We start from the raw sequence: 18,558 nt of genomic DNA on the forward strand, positions 1-18,558 counted from the left end.
CCCAGTATCTCCATTTGGATGTCTAGTAGGCAGCTCAGTCTGAAAGCAAACTGATCTTTGTCCCGGCAAACTGCTCCAGCCATGTGATTCCCCATCTCAGTTTGATGGACAATCCTGTCTCTCCAGTTACTCAGCCAAGAACCATAGAGTCTACCTTTGATACCTCTCTTTCTTTCACATCCTGTTTCCAACCCACTGGGAAATCCTTTCAGCCCTGCCATTAACATGTCTGGACCACTCCTCATCACTTCTCTTCCTACCAGTCAGATCCGGGCCTCCGTCATCTTTGCCCTGGATAGATGTGACGGCCTCCTCCTTGTCTGCTTGCTTTCGTTCAGCTTCCTTCACTCTCTTCTTAACAGTAGGTGGAGAGCCCCTTCCAGATTATGTCACTGCTGTTGTAAGGGTCCTCCCCGTCTCTTTCACGGCACAGTCCAGCGTCCTCCCCATGACCTACCAAGCTCTGAATGATCTGCCTCCCTGTCTTCCTGGCCCACCTCCTGCCGCTTCTCCCCTTTCACGTGGCCCCAGACACAGTGGCTTCTTTGCTCTTCTCTGATGGTCCCATTTTTCCCTGGCTGTTCCCTCTGTTCTTGCCCTTTGGCTAACTCCTTCATCTCCTTCCACTCTTCTCTTTGAGACCACATCTTTACACCCTGTTTTTCCTCTCCCTGCCCTGGCATGCCTGCTCTTTCTCCCTGCCCTACCCCTCCCACCTCCCCCCCCCCCCCCAGGTCACCATAGTGATACCACCTTCTAACGTACTATAGAATAGATCTAATTGTTTCATCTTCTGTTTATTTTATTTTTTTTATATTGCTTAAAAGATTTTTTGATGTGGGCCATTTTTAAAGTCTTTATTGAGTTTTCTACAGTATTGCTTCTGGTTTTTTTTTTTTTAAGCTCTTTATTGGAACATAATTGCTTTACACTGTTGTGCCAGTTTTTGCTGTACAACAAAGTGAATCAGCTGTATTTGTACATATATCTGCATATCTGCTCCCTCTTGAGCCTCCCTCCCATTCTCCCTATCCCACCCCTCTAGGTCATCACTAGTTATCAAGTTGATGTCCCTGTGTTATGCAGCAGCTTCCCACTAGCCGTCTATTTTACATTTGGTAGTGTATATATGTCAGTATTACTCTCTCACTTCGTCTCAGCTTCCCCTTCATCATCTTCTGTTTATTGTCTGTCTCCCTTGTGAGAATGTAAGCTCCATGAGGGGAAAGAAACATTTGGGTTTCTTTTTTTTTTTTTTTTTCACCAAAGTATCAGAAACCGTTTGACCAGAAGCTGGCGCCTAGTAGGTTCTCAATAAACATTTGTGGGCTTCATTGAGCACAGCAGCCCGATGTCTCCGTACTGAAAAACAGTGCAATCCGTCCTACAGCAAGAGGTTTGTTTCAGTCACCTAAATCTGTGCTACAAACCACCACTCAAGTTTTGTAGCTAAAACAATAATATGTTATTACCTTTCACAGTTTTGGAGGTTGACAGGCTCAGCTGGGCGATTCTTCCTTAGAGTCCCTCCTGTGTAGTGAGACGGGAGCTGAGACTGGAGTCGCTGAGGCTTTCTTCAGCCTCAGCCCTGGTGCCTGGGCTGGGATGGCTGGAAAGTTGGGAGCTGGTCAGGCGTCTCTTCTAACAGGTGGCATATCCACCTGGCTGGCTTGGACTTCCCCACAGCATGGCCGTACTCGCGATTTCTTACGTAGTGGCTGACCTCCCGCAGAGCAGGTGTTTCAAGCGTTCCAGGAGGCAGCTGCGGGTCTTCTCACAGCTTAGATTCCCCAGAACCATTTCACCACTTGATGTGGGGATATGGCAGTCGTACACCAGGAGGGAAGAATTTATGGTCTGCGTCTGCAAAAATGATGCATTTGTAAATTTATGAGGACAGGCTTATAGAAGGCTTTTAGGGTTATTAGTATTGAATGATAGTTAAGGTTGAGAACAGTAATTCTGATCAGTTTGCCTTAGACAAATTCTGACTTTACTGTATACTGGTTGTCTGATCTTAGACAAATTATAGCCATTTGACATTTAATTTCTCACTTATAAAATATAGGTAAGTAATCTTAAATTAGATTGCTAGACCCTTCTGATATTAGGCATACTTTGGTGGGAAAGTTTGAGACACGTTGTTTTTTTGTTTGTTTGTTTTTAATTTATTTATTTATTGGCTGTGTTGGGTCTTTGTTGCTGTGTGCAGGTTTCTCTAGCTGTGGCGAATGGGGGCTACTCTTAGTTGTGGTGCATGGGCTTCTCACTGTGGTGGCTCCTCTTGTTGTGGAGCATGGGATATAGGTGTGGGTTTCAGTAGTTGTGGCTCACGGGCTCTAGAGCACAGGCTCAGTAGTTGTGGCACACGGGCTTAGTTGCTCTGTGGCATGTGGGATCTTCCTGGACCAGGGATTGAACCCATGTCCCCTGCATTGGCAGGCAGATTCTTAACCACTGCGCCACCAGGGAAGTCCCCAAGAGACATATTGTTAAAGAAAGTGAAAGTTGATCTAATTATGCTAATTAGTTGTATTATGAATATTACATTTCTAGTTATCTTGGCTACAAGTTACCTGTTTAAAAGTAGGAAATACCAGTAATTGAAGACCATGGTGAGCCACTCATTCAAGTCTTTGGCCTTGAATGCATGCGTAGGTGATGAAAAATGCCACAAAATCATCCTAACAGTTAATTATTTAATTTGTTGCTGTTATTAGGTATGTATTTGATAGCTGTCATATAAAATAAAATGTCATGTATAAAGCACTTATTACAAATGGATTCCTTGTTTTGTTTCCATATCTATTTTGTAATGCTGTAAATGTGTTTATTGGCAACCGCGAGAGAAATTCCACCTTCTTGGGGGTGCACTCTGCCCCCACCTAATGTGGGTCTCTTCAGCCACGCGCTGAGATGTAGATGGCTTGTCTAAACCACTGCCAGTGTCTTGGAAGCAAAGGCATGAAAAGGTGTTCAAAGTAGCCGTTTATGCCTGATGTTCTGACAAAGAGCGTTCAGTTAATTTGCTTCTGGACATCCACACATGAAGAATTTCTGGATTCTTTTTGAAATTGTTTCCTGATCTCATGCCAAAATGTTAGTTCTGTTTGTACCTAGGTACAGTCCTAGTACCTAAAAACCTTGCAGTAACAGATCATTTTTTTTTTCACTTTCTTTATTACTGTTGTTGAGTTCCTTTACTGTAATCGTATAATAGAAGGATCACTGAGCTAAAGGTCAAGTGATCTGGGTTTAATTTTCTAGTTTGTATAATCTTTTTCTACTCACTTCACCTTCTGTATGCAGTCTACCTTCTCATGGGGTATTATAAAGTGAAATGAGGAAATGCTGTAAAAGGGTAAAAATAAATAGTATTCAAATACAAGGTATTGTAATGGAAAGAAGATATTTGTATACTTTCCATAGTATTGAAGAGATTAAAGATTTCAGAAATCTTTGTGTTGTGCTGAAAACCTTAGATGATGTGTGTGGTAGACAGTTGCGTGTCTAGTAATAAGTATTTGTGAGGCAAATGGCATGACATCTGTTCCTCCTTCCTTTAATTTTTTGTAGCTATTTTCACTTTTCCCAGATGACTGTCCTTATTTCTGCCCTCTTTCCTACCACCCAGTACACACATTTACCCACAAATACTATTTTTTTTTTCCTTAAAAGGGAGCTACCATTAAGAAAGATGAGCAGACGGGGGCCATTGTTGTGGCCAGAATCATGCGAGGAGGAGCTGCAGACAGAAGTGGTGAGAGTTTAAATGTTTGGTGGGTGTGGATAAGTCACGTGGATTTTCTGTGTCACATTTCCAGTGTGTAACTAGGAGGATAACAGGATTTTTTTTTTTATAAATTTATTTTATTTATTGGCTGCGTTGGGTCTTTATTGCTGCACACGGGCTTTCTCTAGTTGCTGCGAGTGGGGGCTCCTCTTCATTGAGTTGTGCAGGCTCCTCATTGTAGAGGCTTCTCATGTTGTGGAACACAGGCTCTAGGCACGTGAGCTTCAGTAGTTGCGGCACACGGGCTCAATAGTTGTGGCTCACGGGCTCCAGAGCACAGGCTCTATAGTTGTGGCGCACAGGCTTAGTTGCTCTGTGGCATGTGGAATCTTCCCAGAGCAGGGCTCGAACCCGTGTCCCCTGCACTGGCAGGCGGATTCTCAACCACTACGCCATCTAGAAAGTCCGATAACAGGCTTTTGATACAATACAGCAAAACAGGAATAAGACATTGTTCTTTGTGTTACAATGTGAGAACCTATTTAAATAAATGATAAATCTCATTCTATAATACTTTACGGCCTTAGCTTATATGGGCTTCCAAGGTTATATTAAGAATTATTTTGCCCACTACTGGGAATATACCCTGAGAAAACCATAATCCAAAAAGATACATGTACCACAATGTTCATTGCAGCACTGTTTACAATAGCCAGGACATGGAAGCAACCTAAATGCCCATCAACAGATGAATGGATGAAGAAGATGTGGCACATATATACAATAGAATATTACTCAGCCATAAAAAGGAATGAAATTGAATTATTTGTAGTGAGGTGGATGGACCTAGAGTCTGTCACACAGAATGAGGTAAGCCAGAAAGAGAAAAACAAATATTGTATGCTAATGCATATATATGGAATCTAAAAAAATGGTGCTGATGAATCCAGTAACAGGGCAAGAATAAAGACGCAGATGTAGAGAATGGACTTTAGGACACTAGGGGTGGGGTGGGGGCGAAGAGGAAGTTGGGAGGAAGTGAGAGCGTAGCATTGACGTATAGACACTACCAAATGTAAAATAGCTAGTGGGAAGCTGCGGCATAACCCAGGGAGATCAACTGGATGCTTGGTGATGACCTAGAGGGATGGGATAGGGAGGGTGGGAGGGAGGCTCAAGAGGGAGCCGATATGGGGATCTATGTATAAATACAGCTGATTCACTTTGTTGTATAGCAAAAACTGGCACAACAGTGTAAAGCAATTATACTCCATTAAAGAGCTAAAAAGAAAAGAATTATTTCGATGTTTCTGATTTGAAAAGTGCTGCTAAAAGCAGTCAGCCTTTTAAAAAATTTTTAAGATGAAAGTAACATCATGTCTAGAAGGCTGAGATGCTGCTCCTTTGGCAGTGCTGTGATGCCGTCGTCTTGCTGTCATTGTTGTCTGGAGGCTCAGCCTCTGAAACCCGAGGGGTGTGAGGCGTATCCATCCTCACGTGCACTGAGAGGACCACACGGTACTTTCAGCACCGACACAACTGCAAACTATGGGTTCTTTTGTAGGTAACTGTTCGTTTTCTGAATTTGCTCTTTCTCAGGTCTTATTCACGTTGGCGATGAACTTAGGGAGGTGAATGGGATCCCCGTCGAGGATAAAAGGCCTGAGGAAATAATTCAGATCTTGGTAAGCTGAAAATTTACTTAAAAATTGCCGCGAAAATGAAGCTGAATCACTGTATTTCAGACCCGGTTGTGAACACGGGTTTGGGTTTAGTAGTTCAGGATTTGGGTCCCAACTCTATTCCTTAGTCTCTGTATGTCCTTGGAAAATACCTTAATCTATTTATTGCCTCCCTGTTTTCATCTACAAAATGAGAATAAGAAGAGGTAAATCTCTCACTGGAGTGCCTGGGGGATTACATGAGCTAATGTAGGTCGAGAGTTTGACAGGGTCCATCCCACATTAGGTCTTAATAGCTGGCACACTCTCTGTTGCCAGTGATGCGTTTATCTCTAGGGGCTGCGCTTTCTGGGTATGTAAAATAGCGAAACTGACTTAGAGGTCTTATGAAATCTAAAACAGAGTGAAATTATTATAGGCCTTGGCAATGTAAATTCTCAGATTCATTTGTAAGGATAAAATAAAGGGAGACTCTCCCTGTTACATATGAAAACGTATTATTAACCTATAGAGAGTTTAGTACCTGAAAACAGATCTCAGTAGATATGAAAATTTAGTATATAATTAAGATAGCATTTTAAATCACTGTGAAAGCAGCGATTTCATTTCATAAATGGTATTGGATTGATTATTCAGTTAGAAAAAATAGTCCTTATTTTACAACTCACACAAAAATAAATCCCCCAAATTAAGTTTAAAAAAAAAAAAGTAAAGAAAGATTTTTTTTAACCTTGTTGTGAAATTCAAATAGAAAAATAACTGGTGTGACGACTAGAACTGAAAACTTTTTCTACAGAAAAAAGATGCTGTTCATAAAATTTTAAAGTCAAATGAGATTGTAGGCAAAATATTTTACATTTATATGATAGCTTATCTTTTAATGGACTGGTGGTGGTTTAAGAGCTTGAGAATGCCTAGAGGTAGCCAGAGTGTATGGAAATAGATACGGTTATATGCTTTTGTTGGTCAGGTAAACTAATAGAATCTTTTGAGGTGGCTCTCTGAAACTGTCCATTTTAAATTGGCATACCCCTTCATCAAGAAATTCAGCTGTTATAATTTAACCCGAAGGAAATAATTTCAAATGTGTATGAACAAGATGTTTTTAAAATATTTAGAAGCGATCAGAAAGGTTGCATTGATGGAGTAACCCTGTCCACCGTGTGAAGGACTGTTGTGAAGCACTCCCAGCGGCTGATAGGCCTACACGACTCAGTGGTGGTAGTAGCACTCGGAATTGCTTACATAGATCAGTCCTTAATGATACTGTTCTAAGGGCCTTATGTACGTTAACACACACACACAAACACACACACACACACACACACACACACACACACACACACACACACACACACACTAGAAGAAGGGGAAGGATTGCAGAGAAGACTTTCTTTCTACTTATGCGATTCAGTATTATATAAATTCTTAATAAGCTACTTTTATGGTAAGTAATAAATAACAGTATTACCATTTTGAAATCACTCCTTCATAAAATTCTGATATTTACACTTTTAAACTCTAATTTTATGTGAGTCTCTGTGCTGCACTGGAGCTGCTTTCATATGCTGACAAAAGCTGATCCTGTGCTCTGAAAAAATGGTACAAATGAACTTATTTACGAAACAGAAATAGAGTCACAGATATAAAAAACAAACTTATGGTTACCGGGGGGGAAGGAGGGAGGGATAAATTGGGAGATTGGGATTGATACGTACACACTACTATATATAAAATAGGTAACTAATAAAGACCTACTGTGTAGCACAGGGAAGTTGTCTCAATACTCTGTGATGAGCTATATGGGAAAAGAATGTAAAAAATAGTGGATATATACATATATGTGTAACTGAATCACTTTGCTGTACAGCAGAAACTAACAATATTGTAAATCAACTATACCTCAATAAAAATTTTTTAAAAAGCTGATTCTTTGCAACTTTTCCCATCTCGGCTTTCAGTGACTTCATGCTGATAAATTGAAATTGGCAGTGGGGGGACTATTCACACCATGGAAACTGGCAAACAGTACCAATCAGGGCCGTTTTAACAGAACAGAGCCCTGGTTACCAGCACACACCAATAGTGAGCCCCAGAGAGGACTGCCCATCCCTCCCGCTTCCTCTCCTCCCCCCCCACCTGCCTGTCTGCCCATCTTCCTCTTTTCTTCCGTTCCTCCTTCCTCCTAAAAACGTATCAGATACTTAGTGCTTCCACAGAGCTTACAATTTAGTGGGGTAACAGACACTAAGAAGTAATTGTGTAAATAGTTATATAGATATGGTTATGACAGATGCTAAAAAGAAAGCATGATATAAGAGCGTGTTCAAGGAAGACCTACGGTTTAAAAACATTTTTTTTGAAGTATAGTTGATTTACAGTGTCGTGTTAGTTTCAAGTGTACAGCAAAGTGATTCAGTTACACAGTGTGTGTGTGTGTGTGTGTGTGTGTGTGTGTGTGTGTGTGTGTGTATGTGTATTCTTTTTCAGATTCTTTTCCATTTGTAGGTTGCTGCAAAATACTGAGTAGAGTTCCCTGTGCTATATATAGTAAGTCCCTGTTAGGAAGACCTACTCGTCTGAGGTTGTCAGCAAAGAATTGTACATATTTTTGCATGTCTTAATTAAGTTAGAATAGACAGTCTTTTCATCTTTTAGTTAATCTACTACATTTGGTACTTCACTTACTAACCAGAATATAATAGAGATGAGTGTTCTTCATTATTTTTCTGATGAGCACTGCAGCTAAGTGCACCGTGTGTTTATAACCACATCACTGACAGTTGTAGGTGTCTTGTCCCTGAAACCTTGGCTGCTGAACCTTAGACGCGATGATCTGAACCTCGCGCATGGTCTGTTCTTGCCATTTAATCCTGTCTGTTTAAGGCACTGTATGTATTTCTGTGTTTCTATTTTGAAGTAACGCACACGGATGGTAATACATTCATCGGCGTTTTTAAAGTGCACAGGAGGTAAAAGTGGGTTTAGTGGTTAATGTTTTTTAACTTATTTGACAAACTTTAGCGCTTTCTCATGTTACAGGAATTTCTACAGAAATAGTTTCCTCGGTTTATTCTATCTAAGAGTAGAAACCCCAAGCTTGTAAATTTTCAGCATCATTTCATTTTTCTACCTATTTTTCCTTCTTCCTCCTTGGCTCTAGAGGTTTTCTTATAACTCTTTCTTTCCTCTGGTATCAGGCTCAATCTCAGGGCGCAATTACGTTTAAGATTATACCCAGTATCAAGGAGGAGACACCATCTAAGGAAGGCAAGGTAATCATTCCTTAAAAACCTTTTTTTGGGGGGGTGGGGTGGGAACTAATGTTTTTCCATTTAATACGTATCCTTTTTGTCGTAACAAGTTTATCTTAATATTCTGTTTTTGTTTTAAATAAATCAAAGTTAGAAGAATGTTAGCTATTTCACGTTTATCTTTTATATTTATTCATCTTAAACGGGACTTTCTTCCAGATGTTTATCAAAGCCCTCTTTGACTATGACCCTAATGAGGATAAAGCAATTCCATGTAAGGAAGCTGGCCTTTCTTTCCAAAAGGGAGATATTCTTCAGATTATGAGCCAGGATGATGCAACATGGTGGCAGGCGAAGCACGAAGGAGATGCCAATCCCCGAGCAGGCTTGATTCCCTCAAAGCATTTCCAGGAAAGGTGAGCTCCTGGCACAGGACGGTGGCCTGTCTGCAGCTGACCTTTTGTTCTCTGCAAAATATCATTCCAACATAGTTGCGATAAAATAAGCACTAAAACCTTGCCTTAGAGTCCTTTATCCCTCAGTTTTGGATTTCTGTTTTGTCTAATGAAGTATGAATGATGACCAAAAATAATATGACTGTCTCAGGTCATACTCCGTTTTTGTTATGAAGCAAATGGAAAATAGCACATTAATATCCGACACTGTATTGATGTGAAAGATGGAAAAAAGAGTGATTTCAGAGTGGGGAGAATTTATAAAAATTTGAAAGTAGAGGATTTATTTCTTAATTTGAGTAGATTTATTTCTTAATTTTTTTTCCTCCAACTTTCCATTTTTTTCTTAAGGCTTTTAGTATTTTGGTGTTATGATAATCTTGGATCCGTACTGAAAATTGATAGGCATATTGACCTTCTTTTCCCCCAGGAGACTGGCTCTGAGACGACCAGAAGTATTAGTCCAGCCCCTAAAAGTTTCCAACAGAAAATCATGTAAGTTTGGTAGTAAGAGTGAAGAGTAACTAAATCTTGCTGTTTATTTTCGACTATTACAGCAGGTGTTTGTGGTAGAATAAGAGGTCCTGTTACTACCTTTGGTAGCTTTTGGATCTCACGTCATTACAGGAACCAACAAGTAAGAAATTCATAGTGGGAATAGTAAAGTGAATTTTTTTAAGAAAGTGGTGTTTGGAGTTGTTTATAGTAAACCCATGACTCACTCTTTAAGAAAAAAACTAGTGATCAGTACTCTCTTTGGTTTCTGAATTTAAGTGTTTTAACCTAAAATGTAACCTAAAATGCAACTCTTATTTCTCTAAAGCCGGGAGGTTTGAGTAAGATCTTGGTAAAGATAAGAGGAAAAAAAATCCATCACATTCTTGGGCACATAAGCAATTGTGCCTAAAACAGTTGTTCTTGTTCTACTTTGTTCCTTGCTTATTTCGACATCATAGTAACTCTGACCTTCAACCTGTCTGTTCAGAGTTATTACCAGACTAGATTAAGAGAAAATAGGAGTAAGAAAAACGACAATGTAGGATTACTGGAAAAGATAGTGTGGTTTTTCTTTCAACCTACCCTTCTCTCAGCTTCTCTTTACTTCCCACCTCCCATCTCTTCTTGGTCCCCAGCCCATTAATTTCCTACTTTATCTTCTCCATTTCATGGTTCTAGGTATTTTAAGAGTTAAAAAAAAGAAAGCCCTTTGTTTTCAGCATAGAAATTGTACGTTGAAAGTTGAAATGAGCAAATAAATGGTCCTGGAATTTTACACCAACATCTGTTTTTAGTATCGTTGCATTTTTCGCATCTGCTGTTATTTCTGTCAGTTTGTAGAAGCGTAGAGCCCAGGAATCACGGTATAAGGGAGCCAAGCTGCAGCTGAGTGTAAATCTCACAAGCGAGCTTCCAGTAGAGCACTGATTCAGAAGCCTGCTTGGTCTTGCTCTGTTAGGTCTGGGCAGAAGGAAAGAATGCTTGTCATAGAGTGCCACATGTCCTGTGACATCAAAAGCTTCAAGTTTAACCAGAAGGTTGCATTGTTCTTAAGTGTGATGAATTTTCACTGGCTTTGAGGCCTCTACCTGACTTGCTCTTTGAGGGATTTTTTAAATTTGGGGGCCTGCACATTTCTTATAAATTTGGTGCATGAGGGATAAAATGTGTGTAACATGAAAATGAAATAAATGTGATTCTACTCGAATGTGAATCCATACTCAGATTTGCTTGAGTTTTAGGCAACTTAGAAATGTATAGTTGGTTATGAGTTCTCACTTAAAATTTTGGATAAATATATTCAATATTTTTTTAAAGAACTGTGCAAAGTAGAGAGATTGTCTTTTTAATAGCTCTCCCCAAACTGGTTTCAGTATAAATGTGTGTGAATGTGAAGGTGTGTGTGTTGCTATGTGTGTGTGTAGAAGCTAATGCTAATTACAATTAATTAATTAAGCATTGTAATGGAGGCTATTTGTCTTTGAATTTACATAATTTCTTTTCTATGCTAATACTCTAGTATTTGAGCCTGAGGACTTGTCTTTATGGAATGTGGTCCTCCTTTCACCCTTTCTTCCTTTTCTTCTTCTCTCTCTCTTTTTTTTTTTAACCTAGATTTTGATTCACTGAGAGGTGCATTGTTTGTTCTCATATGTAGATGTTCTTTATTTTTAAATAAAAATAAATCTGGTCAGTATTATCCAAAGTAAATCACTAGCGTATAGTAAGTACAGGCTTGTTGAGAGAGACAGTCTGTTTCTGTGAAAATTAAATAGAAAGCCACTGTCTTTATTCTAAAAGAATTGAAATTCCACTTGCAATTTCTTTGAATGTTGTCTCATAAACCCTTGAACTCAAAAGCTGTGCAAAAATCATTGTGCTGGGTCTGAACATTTTTAAAAGCATTTAAAAGCACTTTGTTTTGTAACCTGTGTATTTGAAAGTGATTTTTTTTTTTTTTTAATGTAACTAAATCTTGTAAAGGCCATCTGGCTCAACACTTCCTGGACTTCAACCTTTGGTACTTAGCTTTTTGGACTAGGACATACATGTTATTGTGCCCTTTGCTAAATTATAGAATAATACTATGACGTAAAGCAGAAAGTTGATAGAAAATCTTTTATTTTTATATATTATTTTATTGAAAAAATCTGCATATATTTTATAATCAATCTAATTACATTGAATAGTTCATAGAATAGGTTTTAAGAAAAGTTTCTCATTTAATGTAAAATTTCTAAAAGAAGAATAATTTTCTCATGTTACTGTTGACAAATTTATGAAAAATACATTGATAAAAATTTTCTGCACTTAATTTCACGAGTGCACTTAAAACCTAGGAAGATACTGGTTAAGCACTGAATTTAGAATAATGACTTTAAGGTGGTATAATACCTGTCAAACTAGCCAGTTAGCTTTTTTCACAAAGTGATGGCCTTTGTAGTACTAGGCTGTTACTCTCTTTGATTCACAGTGTGTCATCATAACTGAGGTTTGCATGGAGGAAAAGCTTGTGGGTGATGGCTCTGGCTCTGTAGGGGTTCAGTTAGTGTGGACACAGAAGTCAGAAAAGATTGGGGCATCCCAGTACTGTTATCTCTGCTTTATATTTATGCTAGAACTCTGGGTCCTGGATCTTTGGCAATTAAAATCAGAAGCCATGATGATACTGACCTCCTCAGGCTTGAAACTGGGATCCTTATGCAGACCCCTGGGTGTGTTCATCCTTGATGCTTGGTTATTTCCTCTCCTTAGGAATCTCAGCGTAGCTAATGCATGTCCAGGAGATAGGCTCCTCAAATGAGGTAATTTGCCTGTTATTGCACATTCCTGAAAACTGAAACATGAACTCTTAGAACTGAAACATTCCTAAATTTTAGAAGCTTGATATTGGAACTCATCTCCTCCTCTTCCTCTTCCTCCTCCCATTTTTTGGAAGAACTTCTTATCCAACAAAGAAATTTATGATAGAATTTTGTCTCCCCACCCCCCATCCAATGCCAGTTCTCACATAACAGGTTCATGATAGTAATATAGACAGAGGAACAGACCTGGGGGGCTGACAGGTGTTCTTTGCTGTGACCAGCGTTCAGATTGTTACCAGAAGGACACAGGGTGAGTGTTTGCGGCCCGAGTGAGAGCACATCCCATGTCTCAAGTAGCACGTAGGGTGGTTCTCCTGACACACCTGGCAGCTTGCAGTTCTTGTTCCATATCATTTAAAACACTCTCTGACTTTTCTGCCAAAGCTTATTTTTACAGTTCAGTTGCATATATAAAGCCATATGTATCACCTAACCTTTAAAAAGAAATACGAATTTCTTTGATAACTTGAAATAGTGTTTGCTCCCTTTCTGTTGAAACATAAGTAAGTTAGGAGTTAGCTTCTTAGTAGCATAAACAGTAACTTCAACCAGATGTAATTTATATTTAAATCAAGTTCTCATTCATGCAGGGTATTTTACTGCAGAATATTCAAGTATGATATTTATTTACAGTGCATAGTTTCCTTTTTTTAGTTATCAAAGTGTAAATACCTGAACATTTCTAATAATGCTGACTGGATAATATTAATGAAAACATTTTCTTTTACAAAATAGCTCTAATAGAATTCTGGTAATTAAAAAAAAAACAAAAATTACAATTTTTTGACTTTAAAAACTAGGTAAAGATAACAAAATAGTTTAGAATTTGTTTTAACCAATTTTGATTGTTATCATGTAGGTAAAAAAGAAAATATTTAACTGCAGGCAAAGGGGGTCCATTTAAACAAGCTGTCACCAAGTTCGTTCAAAGACAAGTATTTTGTGGTTGAAGATCGCAATCTACCAAATGTTGAAGAAAAGAGTGAATTCGTTCTCCATGGGGCCAGTGTTCTGGAAGGCCAGACATTTGAGAACAATGTATATATCATTCCTCTACAGGTTGTTGTAATACTGCATTCCACATTGAGTAAGCACCTTCCTTGTGGCATCTTAGATAATGTTTATTTGCTGTGTTTGCACATAAATTTAATTCAGACATTAACAAATAGATTGGCTTATGTTCCTAAATTTGTGTATCCAAAACTTTATCAAACATTTTCTTAACGTTGGTGAGACCGTGTGTAACAGAAAAATTTGGAGCTTTAAAAATACTGGAAATATTTTTTTCCCCTGATGCTCTCTGGGAGATGCCAAAGATCAGAGTTTGTGTAGAAAGAGGTGTAGATGTATTAAGGTGTAAATTGCACACCTGATTGTTTATGTCACGAGGTGGCTGAGGTGAAGGCCTTTCTTGTTGTTGCTTATTTTTCGTCTTAGTAAACGGTGATCTCCTTGCATATGTAAAGATAACACCATCAGGTCGTATGCATTTAGCTTTTCCACGTGAGAGGTTCTAAACCATGCTGTCTCTTGCCTTTCGTCCTGGGGACCTGATGTTGTGCAGGTAAGAGAGAGGTGATCTTCGGTTAGGGGTCTGGTCGGTGGTCAGGGAACACTGCAGCCTTTTAGGGGAGATTGCAGTGAGGGGTGAGGGGGTCTGAGGAAGCAGTTTCTAGAGTGGGCATCTAACTTTGTCCCAGAGAATATCCCATCAATAGAGACGCAGTTTCTCCACTTGTCAGGAGTTATCAGATGTGTCCCTCTCGGGATGACCTCCAGCAACAAGGAAAATCCCTCCTGCCTGGTGTGCAGAGCTCATCAAATGCTTTTCATGAGAGCTCCACACTCTTTTCTCTGAGGACAGTGGGACTCTCTGTGTGACCTTGGCCTCTCCTCTGTGCTTTTTATAGTTGTCACATCCTGCACATCCGTGCTTGACGATGTGGCGTGGACTCTTGCTGCAGCCAGGAGAGGAGCAGGCCCTTCCCTGACTCTCCTGGCAGGGAGACACCTGAGAGGGTGACGTTTCAGGGCAGGCAAGAGGCTGTGGCAGTGGAGGGTGGACGGAAGTAGTGGGGAAACTTGAAAGAGGTTTGTTATTCCTGATGACCTTTCCCCTGACTTGCATTTTCTGGCTGGAAGCTCCAGGTATTCAAAAGTGACTTTTGGTGTGACCACATAGCATGGTAGTTCAAAACTCAGACTCTGCAGCCAGGCCACACGGGTCCACATCCCAGCTTTGCCACGTACGAGTGCTCCATCCTTCTCGACCTCTGATTCCCCATCTGTAAAATGGGGATAACACTGCCAGCCTCACAGAGTTGTTGGAGAATTGAATAAGTTTATGCATTTGGCGTCCATTCGACAGTGCCTTACCAAAGTAAGAGTCCTGCAGCTTATCCCAGCTCCCTTCTGAATCCACCTTTTATATAATTTTCCTCTTCGTTTTTCCTGCTGGATGTCTGTTAAGCATGATACTTGTTATTGGGTATTTACGTGTGTGTTGTATCATGCTAAAAATACCATTCTCTTCCTACTTAAGAACTGCATGGAGGAAATATTCTTTTGAGAACGTCTGCAGCATTTTTAGGACCTCTTATTAGGATGTGAAATGTCATACACTACATGTAATTTAAGTTACAGATTTTATTTTCATTGTGGCTTGGCTTTGGTGTTTTAATTTGTGTGCGTGTGTGTGAGACATGGCTTTTATCATCCGATTCATGTGACATTGACTCTTTCATCAAGAGTGCAACACTCAGTCTATCCTATTGTTTCTGTCAGAAAATACGCTCTGTTTGCCAATCAGCTTTGCAGCAGAAATGTCTGCGATCACAAGTTGATCAGTCTTAAGCACGGCTTGTGTCATTTCTACCTGGATGCCTGACGTGGCTGTCCTGTGTCACATCGTTCATTGTTTGTTTTCTAATAATTTGTTTTAGATGCACATGGCATTTCAGAGCTATTAGGAAATGAGAATGAATAAACTCACAACTTGGGTGACTCACACTGTGAGGCTGAATAATAATGATTTGCTAGTCATTTTGGCAAAAACTTTCCAAATAGAGCTAACGCAGTTGGAAGACCCATAGGTATTTGGAAAGTAAAAATAAGGTGTTGTGCACACTTTCTCCAGAGTGTTTTCTTTGACTGCTGTGCAGTAGTGTGAAGAGAGAGGTGAGCAGAGAACTGTTCTCATTGGTCCTGTTCACTCTGTAAGGTCATGTAGCAAAATATCTCCTGCCTCAACTTGTGGTTACAATTTGCTTCTGTTAAATTTCCAGTTCTTTTTTCCTCCCTTAACTGAAGATGAGTCTCCTAGCTCAGATCTACCTCTTAAAATGCTGTCTTATTAGTAATGTAAGAATTATTTCAGATTACTTCTTAAAATACCTTTCATCAAATAATATAGACAGAATGAAAAGAAAGGGTTCTGTCTGACTCATTTCATATGTGTAATACGTTGATGATTGTCAAGATATTGTTAAATTTACTGTTTCTAAAATGTTTACTTCTTTTCACTATTTTCATCATGAAATATCCTCAGTTCTAAACAGATTAGTTTAGAAACAGAACTGTTCCATGAAAATAAATATAATCCCCTTATTAAAGGTATTATTTTGAAGAAATACTGATGGTTTTTTCTGGTTATTTTCCCCTTCGGGGTATTTAATAAGCTATATGAAGACTTTGTGTTTTTACTGCTTAAGTGTATACATTATTTTTAGACCATAACTCCAGTGTAGTCTAAAATGTAGTTTTTCACAAATTCTGCTTATTTATTGACTAATTATTTTGAAATATTTAAAATACGTTTGTTCTTTCCCTTTGGCTATTCTAAGATGAGGAAACAGTTGAAAGTGGTAGGTGGATTTTTTTTTGTCCCTTGGATACAACATCTTCCTAGTTTAATTGTATTTTCCGCACATTTAATCATATCCTCTTTTTTTTTTTTGTGCTTCTCAGAGGAAATTAAAGGTACATGTATAAAAGTTTCCCTGTATAGTCTAGTAATTTTATTTAGTGCACATACGTAGAGGATTAAATTGACCACAGCAAGTAATTTGTAAAAGATCACCGTGTATCCCAACTTTCATTGTGACATTACAGTACCAGCAGTCGCGGTTGGACTTCATTTTAGAAAGACAAGTACACTTTTTTTGCTTCATATAGCAGAAATATACACAGTATTCTAACGTAGTACATTGTTTTTATCTGTCAGTAGTCTCGAATAAAGGTGAATGAAGAAAGCAGTGTTATTCGAATATACTGACAGACTTATTATTACATAAGGATGTGAGGAGAGTCTTCTCATCTATTTGGTTTCTGCATGGTCTGTGCTGTCAGTTTTAGAAGTATATTTATATAAAGATTTGAAGCCTAAAATAATTAGGACTCCACTACTTAAAATGTTAAGATATGCCTAACCCAGGATTCATTTAATTCCTAGAAATAATTGATAGCACATTGTTTATTTTAAAATATTTTCATCTATTTTTTTAAAACAAAATAAAAATAGAAATACTGTGACTTTATTCCTTCCCAGCATGGATTCTCTTTTTATCAAAAGAGAGTGTTTTCATTTTAACCTTTCTGTCTACTCCAGTGAGCCAAATAAGTGCTGTTATATTTTACATATTATCAAAGAGCCTGATTTACAAAACTAAATTTACTTTGGGGATCAAGTGGTGTAGTTTTCTTGACTGTGAAAGTATAAGCATATCAAGCAAGTCTGTTATAATTTTCTTGAAACTGCAGTCAAGGCACTTCCTGAAGAACCTTGAAAAAAGAATTGCATGTTTCAAATGTTACTGTAAACTTAAATATAAAACAAAATGTTTTATCTTTAAGAGTAGCATTATGAGGGCTGTTCTATGCTGTGCTGTCTGATTGTTTGAAGTGATTTATTTTTTTGCATCTGTGGCTGGGCTTCTAACTGTTCTGCTTTGTTTCTTGGCTTTTGTTCTGTCTGCTTTTACACTCCATCCAGAAGATGCTGAATATGGTGGTATCAGCAGTGGAACCTATCTAGGTGAGCAATTGGTCATGAAAGAGGATTTCTTCCTTTCTGTTGCTTTCTTCAAAGCCATTATGCTGTTTTGTCTTAAGTTAGCATATGTTCGTTAGCACGCTCTGGTATCAGTGGGGGGTAGCATGAACCTTTATTTTAAACTGGCTCAATTGATGGACACAAAGGAATTCAGTGTGTGCTTTGGTTTATTATTCAGGAAGCTTCCCAGATGCTCTGTTTTTGTAAACCATCGTATATTTTTTGATAGAGGATGAAAAAGCCTCTATTTGGGCTAAGTTTACCAAATTAGTCGTATCTGGTCTTTCCTAAATTATCTGGTTAGCTGTGAATTATTCAAAGCTTCTGAATAACTTACGTCTTCCTAAATAACTTTTTGGTTCTGTTTTCTAGTGATTTATTATTCCCATAACACCCCCAAAATAACCATTGACTGACCGGCTTCCAGTACAGTGAAGACTTATGATTAACTTGCTCATCTGTTTTGGAAGGAAAACTTTCCAGTTTGGAGATGCCAAGGGATGTTATAAATGAAAGTCAGGCTACTCAGAGGTTGTTAAAGGCATCAGAATTATCTTCATCTCCCTCTCAATTCAGACCTCTCCCCGCTCTGCCGTGTGTTCCAACACTGACAAATTCTCCACTTGCAGTAGCGAGAGATGGCGGTGTGGAAGCTCAGTTTGAGAGAGAAATCCTTCAACTTTCTTATTTTCAGATTAATATTTGTGTACATGATGATAGTATCTCTTGGTTACTGAAGAAATGTGCCAGATACTGTATTTGGTATTTGGCACATCTTATCTCTTATACGGTGAGATTGGTGGTATTTTATCCACTTTACAAAAAGGAAACTGAGGCACAAAAAGCTTAAAGGATTTACCAAAGACAGTAAATGGTGCCTCCTCGTATCAAATCCACATCTATGTAGATATAATACCTACTGTATCTATATCTATATACATCTGTGTAGATATAATACCTACTGTATCTTTTACAGTATGCTGCCCTCTAGCTTTTCATTGTACGAAACATACAAAAAAAAA

At 38.7% G+C, this 18,558-nt stretch overlaps 1 protein-coding gene across 2 annotated transcripts in view; it reads left to right on the forward strand.

Annotated features, from left to right (window-relative positions):
• The window catches only part of MPP7 (MAGUK p55 scaffold protein 7), a 249,262-nt gene that overhangs the window by 171,375 nt on the left and 59,329 nt on the right, over window positions 1-18,558 (forward strand). For both annotated transcript variants that reach the window (XM_057731577.1, XM_057731578.1), the window contains 5 exons: window positions 3,679-3,760; window positions 5,333-5,418; window positions 8,616-8,690; window positions 8,889-9,085; window positions 9,555-9,619. In XM_057731577.1, coding sequence (XP_057587560.1) covers window positions 3,679-3,760; window positions 5,333-5,418; window positions 8,616-8,690; window positions 8,889-9,085; window positions 9,555-9,619 — 505 coding nt within the window. The remainder of the gene's footprint in view (window positions 1-3,678; window positions 3,761-5,332; window positions 5,419-8,615; window positions 8,691-8,888; window positions 9,086-9,554; window positions 9,620-18,558) is intronic.

Source organism: Hippopotamus amphibius, chromosome 4 (assembly GCF_030028045.1).
Source record: "Hippopotamus amphibius kiboko isolate mHipAmp2 chromosome 4, mHipAmp2.hap2, whole genome shotgun sequence".
Taxonomy (NCBI): Eukaryota; Metazoa; Chordata; class Mammalia; order Artiodactyla; family Hippopotamidae; genus Hippopotamus; species Hippopotamus amphibius.